Source organism: Notolabrus celidotus, chromosome 21, assembly GCF_009762535.1.
Source record: "Notolabrus celidotus isolate fNotCel1 chromosome 21, fNotCel1.pri, whole genome shotgun sequence".
NCBI classification, from domain to species: domain Eukaryota; kingdom Metazoa; phylum Chordata; class Actinopteri; order Labriformes; family Labridae; genus Notolabrus; species Notolabrus celidotus.
This window is the reverse complement of record NC_048292.1, coordinates 15,405,554-15,412,606: the sequence shown is the minus strand read 5'-3', so window position 1 is coordinate 15,412,606 and position 7,053 is coordinate 15,405,554. Positions and strand designations below refer to the sequence as shown.

The 7,053-nt window shown below is 44.7% G+C and overlaps 1 protein-coding gene across 1 annotated transcript; it reads right to left on the bottom strand.

Annotated features, from left to right (window-relative positions):
* Positions 1-579: 579 nt before the first annotated feature.
* On the bottom strand, positions 580-6,239 carry gcc1 (GRIP and coiled-coil domain containing 1). Its single transcript, XM_034673537.1, has 4 exons — positions 6,043-6,239; positions 5,148-5,609; positions 2,331-2,990; positions 580-2,174 (listed from the first exon to the last, which is right to left on the bottom strand). Exons 2-4 carry the CDS (start codon positions 5,517-5,519, stop codon positions 912-914), a joined length of 2,295 nt encoding a protein of 764 aa, XP_034529428.1. The 5' UTR covers positions 5,520-5,609; positions 6,043-6,239; the 3' UTR covers positions 580-911.
* Positions 6,240-7,053: the final 814 nt, after the last annotated feature.

Genomic DNA, 7,053 nt, shown 5'->3' with positions numbered 1-7,053 from the left:
GATTAGACTGAGACTTTTAAAAAAAACAGCTTAAGACTCATTTGTTTGTCATGGCTTTCGACCTTCTGTTGTAACTTGATGTCATTCTGTCTGCTTTCTTTATTATCTTATGTATTGCTCATTGTATTGTCTTGTTGACATTGATTCTCTGTAAAGCACTTTGTGACTATGTCTGTGAAAGGTGCTACACTACATAAAGTTTACTTACTTAAAGGAGCTCACTGACTCAGTAGTGTTGGACCCTTCACTGCAAACGCTGTCCCCTTTTGTTTTTGGAATGCACAATAAATCTATGCCTGAGGATCTCAATACATGCGTTGGCTTGTAGGGTATTAACAGGTCTGCTATATAGCTCGGAGCAAGCACATGTAGAGCTTTAAAAGTAATCATTAAAATCTTAAAATCAATTCTAAAACATACAGGGAGCCAGTGCAAGGAGTAGTAATTAAAGCCAAAAGCAGCGATTTACAGGCTCTGTTACCTTTGTGCGTGTTGGGGCTTGCCACATGGGAGGTCTGAAGAGTGTGACTGTGTCCAGGTAGACCTCCACTTCACCTGAAGATGAACCAAACTATTCTCGTGAAGCAGGAAAAATAGTTTAATTTCAACAAGAGAATCAAAAATATACACACCGGAGATCTGAAGGAAGAATTTAAGCCGGTATTTGAAGATTTTTTAATCACAGTGACAGTCTGTTAGTTATTTAATTTAGTGTTAAATAATATTATATTATATACACACAGTTCGGAAAAAACTTTGGAACAGCTGATAGAACCCAACTCCATTTAGATTTGTATCATTTAAACATCAGAGTCGTCTGCATACTGACGACTCAGATTCGTCCTTCTGTCTGAACATCAGAACGTTTTGCAGAGTCTCAGCTTCGTTGTTAAACACCAAATTTACGGTGTTCATGTCCTGCTTGGTGTCCACCAGGTGGCACTCTGCAGCCTCATTACGCTGTGTTTCTCCTGCGGGCTGAAATGCAGGATGGTTAGGATGGCGGTGAGTGTCTGATGCCGCCCGCTGGCGTCCTGCAACGTCAGGAACTTGTAGATGACGTTCTTCAGATACTCCAAGTTGGCGCCCTCCCTGCTCTGGTCTCGGGTCAGTTTGTCGAGTCGCCCTCTGATCTCAGACAATTCTTCGTCGTGGCGCTCTCCATTAGCGATGAGCTTCGCCTGCAGCTGGTGGACGTCTTCCTCGAGTCGGTGTTTCTGCCGCCGCAGCCCGCCAACCTCCACCTCCTTCCTGGCCAGCTGCTCGGCGTACAGCAGCAGCGTGGGCTCGTTGGGCGTGATCCGCCGCAAGGCCTGGCTGATGATGTCACCCTCGGTGTCAAGGCCCGGCTCATGCTCGTCGTCGACCATCTTGGCGGTGTTGTTGGTGATGCTGAATGCGACGGCCCGCAGCCTCTCCAGCTCCTGGTCCTTCTCGTCCAGCAGCGCCATAGTTCTTTCTCTCTGCTTGTGAAGCTCCGCCTCCACACACAGCAGTTCGTCGCGGTGCACCGTCTCCCCCCGCTCCGTTTCCTGTTTGTGAGTCTGCTGCAGCGCCACGGCCTGCTGCTGCTGCTCCTCCAGCTGGCGGCGATGCGTGACCTCGGCCTCGTCGCTCTGGATACGCAGGTTGATGTACTTCTCCTTCAGCTCGGACAGCTGGTCCCGGACCTCCTCCAGCTCTTTGGCCTGGCTGCCATCTTTGGCGTTCTTGTTCTTCAGCACCACCTGAGCCCGCTGCTTGTAGCGCTCGAACTCATCCTTGAGCTGCCGCAGCTCTTGCTGGTAGAAGAACACAGAGCCTTTGTCTCCGCTCAGCTCCACAGGTTCCGTCAGGTTGTGGATGTTCTGGTCTGGGTTTCTCTGAGCTGCCAGCAGCAGCAGCTTCTTCACCTTCTCCATCTTCTCCTTCAGCGCACACACATCCAGCTGGGATTCATCCAGGCCGAGATCCCCGCTCATCCTGCTGGACGCCGCCATGGCCAGCGTCTTGTTCTCCATGTCAAGCTGCATAATCCGGTCTCGAAGCCTCTGAGCTGTCTGCTGGTCTCTTTGCTTAGTCTTCTCGCAGGAACCCAGTAGCTCAGACAGCTCAGAGACTCTCTGCTCCAGACCAGCCACCCGAGCCTCCGAGGACTGAGCACGCTCACGGGCATTCTCCTCTGTGTCTCTCGCCTGCAGGAGCAGAGACAGGGTTAGGACCAGAGACACAGTTCTTTCATCAGCAGCACAACAGAGCCTGGATCAGTTAAACTCACAAGACTATCTAGGTCTTTATACTTCAGATCTCAGATTAGACCTGGTTTCAGTGGACAATGTCAGGGTTTTTACCTTTCTGGTGTCGAGCTGAATCTGCTGCTGGAAGTGGTTTTTCAGCTCCGTCAGCTCTCTCTGCAGTTCTTCCACTCTAGGATCTGGTTTCTTCTGGTCCTCCTCGGCAGCCTGCAGCCTCTTCTTCAGCTCGTCTCTTTCTGCCCTCACCTGACTCAGGTGCGCCTCAGTCTCGGCCCCCCGGTCTACGGCCTGTGACGTGATTTGGAGTGCGGCGTTGGCGTCCTGCAGACGGAGCTCCGAGTCCTGCCTCAAGTCTCGCTCCTGCTGCAGGATCCTCTGCAGCTCTCTGAGCTGCTGGACATGGTCTCCCTGCTCCTGCTCCCTCTCGTGCTGCTGCGTGATGACGCGTGCTCGACTCTCGGCCAGCTGCTGCTGGAGCGTCCTCAGGTCCGCCTCCTGCTGCCCCGTCATGGAAGCCAGTCGGTCTTGCAGCTCTTCCATCTCCTGCTTCAGCTGACGCTTGTCGGCCTGGAAGCTCGCCTCCATGCGGGACTTTTCCTGCGTCACTGTGGCCAGGGCACTGGTGAGCGTGCTCAGTTGGCTCTTAAGCTGGATGATTCTGCGGTCTGCCTCCAAGTTTAGAGGGGGCATGGCTTGCGGCAGCTCTGGCCCCACACTGCTGTCTGAGCTGCCAGCATCATGGTCAGACCTGAGCGACTGTGGGTGGAAACACAAAAATAACAAACATGATCATTTTATATCAGTAACATTTTTAAATATGAGTTCAGGGGTTACAGAAAACTCTATAGCAGGGCCATCCATCCATCAATCAATCAATCAATCAATCAATCAATCAATCAATCAATCAATCCATCAATCCATCCATCCATCCATCCATCCATCCATCCATCCATCCATCCATCAATCAATCTTTATATAGTCCAAATAAATAAAATGGACTTGTACTTATATAGCGCTTTTCAAGTCTTTCTGACCACTTAAAGCGCTTTTACACTACTCATCACATTCACCTATTCACACCCATTCACTCACTGATGGCAGAGGCTGCTATATAGTGGGGGACCATCAGTTTAAGCTAATCTCATTTGTTCACATTCACACACCTCTGAAAAACAGAAGGAGCAATTCAAGAAATCGGCTCAAGGACACTTTGGCATGTGACTGCCGGAGCTGGGATCGAACGGCCAACCTTCCCATTGATAGACGACCGACTCTACCCACTGAGCCACAGCCGCCCTAAATCCCAACAAGCATTATCTCAAGTCTCTTTACAAACAGAGCCTGTCTAGACCTTACTCTATGTTATATTATTAACCAAGACCCAACATCAAGACAGGGTAAGATCCAGTCCCATCTTACAGACATGACTCAGTCTGATCTCATCTTAATCCACCATGAGCAGAGCACTTTGCAGTATTTAAAAAGTTATAGCGACAAGGACAAACTTCCTTTAACAGGCAGAAACCTCCACCAGACTCACGTTAGACAGACATGATCATTGAAGGTTCAACCTCCCATCGTCTATTTTGGAGACTTAAAGTATGACCAGCAGGCCTGTATTGGCTATTCAACTACATTTACAACTGGGACAGATTTCAACACTAGGCGTGGCTAAAATTAAAGGTGACATATCACGCTTTTTTCATCAATATATATTGGTCTAAGAGGTCCCCAAAACATGTCTTTAAAGTTTATGCTCAAAAAAACACTTTGAAATCAGATTTTGGCATGCCTGAAAACCCCTCTTCTTCAGTCCTCCTCAGAATACTCTGTTTTCCCTCTGACCACGCCCCCTCAGGAAGTGGATGTGCCTCGGCTCTCCGGCACGTTGATCTAATGTTTACATGTTGGCTGAATATACACGGCTGCTCAGAGATCACGTTACTTCAACCCTCTGAATCTGATCCAGAATCTGATCCTGATGGAGAGGCGCCTGTAGCAGGACCTTTCTAAAGGATTGGTCGAAGATTTAGTGTTTCTTGTTGTTTTATTTATCAGTATGTAGACGTGTGTCATGGTACACAGCTACAGCTACAGCTACAGCTATGAACATGTAGCTATGTGGCTATGCTAATTAGCGCTAGCACTTATCCATGACAAATAAAAATCATCCACTAGATCTTCAAATCTGCAGACGTGGGGAGTAAAACTGACCTCTGCCAGAAAGACAGCAGGACCTTTTCTGAAGGATAGGTCACAGATTTGGTGTTTCTTGTTTTATTTGTCAGTATGTCGACGTGTGTCTTGCTACACAGCTACAGCTACGACATGTAGCTATGTGGCTATGCTAACTAGCGCTAGCACTTATCCATGATAAATAAAAATCATCCACTAGATCTTCAAATCTGCAGACGTGGGGAGTAAAACCGACCTTTGTGTTTATTAAGGTTTTGTTTTTGTTTTATTAAGGGTTTGTAGACATGCCAGGGAAACATATTTCAGGTAAAGAACCATTAAAAAGTCAATTTTGCATGATATGTCACCTTTAAACTCTGGACAAAGATGGGGATGAAGTAAGATGACTCACTCGCAACCTATTTCGTGAGCACTTTATGTGCTGTTCATTTTCTTTTTCCATATATTGGATTTGTGTGTGTGCATCATGTTGGGGCCACTTAGAGGTTGAATAGCTGTTTTAAGGGATTACAGTTGCAGTTTAGAGGTTTTAGCAGTCGTCCAGGCATTCCTGTTAGAAGTTTAGATGTTTCAGTCGTAGTTTCGGGGTCAAATAAAGTTTAGGGGACCGTAATTGAGTTCAGGTGTAATGGGTGAATATTCAGGTTTAAGTTGTACCCTGTTTATTAAGTTTTAAAATATGGCTTTTGCAGATGTTCAGTCTCTAAACCTATGTACCGTTGAGCTTGACTTTCCCACTGGATCTCCCTGGTCTTCTTCGCTCTGGTCCCCTCTGGTGGTCTCGCTAGGCGTGTCCACAGATGCCGCAGTGTCTAAGCTGTCCTCGCTGTGCAGCGAGCATCCGTCGTCTGGGAGGTCCGAGAAGGTGCCATCTTGGACCTGCTGGTTTAGCTCCACCTCCTGAGTCACAGTCAGGACCTTCAGACTGGCCTCCAGAGCCTCCTTCTCCTTCAGGAGGCTCTTGTAGGCCCGGACCACATCTTTGAAGCGGGTCTGGTACTGGACCAGCTGCTTCTTTTGAGACTCGATGGTGTCCAGCAGCTCTTTCCTGTTGGGACCGCCCCCGAAACTCATCCCAAACTTCTCCATGGTTCTGATGGTCTGTCAGGGTCCGAGTGGGTCTGGATCATGTGGTGCTGTTCATGGTGAAACTGAGACTCAAGCTGGGTTTGTTGATGTCTGAAACAGGAAGTAGTCGTCAGGTTGTGTTTAAAGACCAGCTCAAAGAAAGTTTTACTAAACTGAGGAATAAATAAATAAACAGTTCATTTTATTGTTAATGAATCATCCTTATTACAGAAGATTCATTTGAAGTTATGATACATATTTAAATGTGTTTTTACAATCTATCACAGTTTATTCTCCAGATGTTTGAATCTTATGTTTATTAGATGTTGTTGTTTTTATTTATTCCTTTTAAAATCCTCATACAGCTTACAGATTCAGTTCAGTGAAACACATTTGTTTAGTTTTTTTTTTCCAAAGTAACAATGACAGAGCACTTTAAGGTTAAACTACAGAGAAAACAGTTTGTGTCTAAGAGCTCTTATTTAAATATTCGACTTCTGTGAGCAAACACCGACATTAAAACGTCGTTTTTCACGGTTCTTACCTGATACATCGACACCAGAAGACAGCCAAACAAACTGCTGTATTCTCAGCTACAACTTCACTCTAAGCGTCACGAAAACATGAAATATCTCATCATAAAAATGAAAAAAAATGAAAATAGGCTCAGAGTTTATCCTGTCAGAGAACAGCCGCCATGTTGGTCTGAACCGGATGTGGAGAAAGAAAAGGAGGCGGGAATCTCATGCTGCGTTCAATGGCATCAGGAAAGGACCAAGTGCATATCCACCAAACTATCTTTTTTGTTTGAATTTCAATTTAGAATCATAATTATTTCAAAATGCATTTAAATATGTGTTACTTTAGTTTTGAATCCATACATTCCTGCTTAATGGCATTCATTTATCATTATTTAGTATTTAAATTATCAATCATTTTGTAGAGGACATTCATTTTGTGTCATGTTTTCCTTTTTTTATATATACTTTTTCCAAGTGAGCCACTCATACGTTTGTAAAGTAAGCACTGGTGTATTTTTCCTCTATACAACGTTATTTACATGAAAGTAATGGTTGACAAAGATAAGATATAAGATATACTTTATTTGATCCCCCATTGGGAGAAATTATTTTGTTACAGCAGTTTACAACATGGGGCAGGGGTGTAAAACATAGTTAAAAATGTAATGACATAATAATAGTAATGATGAAATAAAATAGAATAAAATAAAATATGGTAAATATTACAGATATATACACACTATGTAAACTTCTATCTGATAAATAAATAGTGATGTAAGTTATTGCACAGATACAATTGCACCAGGTTATTAAAAAAAACATACACAGTATGAGAAATCAGTGCTATTCAGATGTTGTTATTAGAGCACACAAGGGACAATGCTAAAGGTTGAGGGTTTAAAATAAGATTAATAAAAAAGTATTGAATTAATCTGTTGAGAGATTTAAAGTTAAAGTTAAACACCTTCCGTAATCTCCTTTTAATCTATTGAATAATTGGAATGAGCGAGTGTTGCAGATTGGTATTTATATGT

Excerpts from the sequence above, each read along its gene's own strand:
- gcc1 (XM_034673537.1), bottom strand. The coding sequence starts at position 5,519 with ATGGAGAAGTTTGGGATGAGTTTCGGGGGCGGTCCCAACAGGAAAGAG. Across the intron at positions 2,991-5,147 it reads TGGGAAAGTCAAGCTCAACG|TCGCTCAGGTCTGACCATGA; the intron begins GTACATAGGTTT and ends TTCCACCCACAG. Across the intron at positions 2,175-2,330 it reads TTCAGCTCGACACCAGAAAG|GCGAGAGACACAGAGGAGAA; the intron begins GTAAAAACCCTG and ends CTGCTCCTGCAG.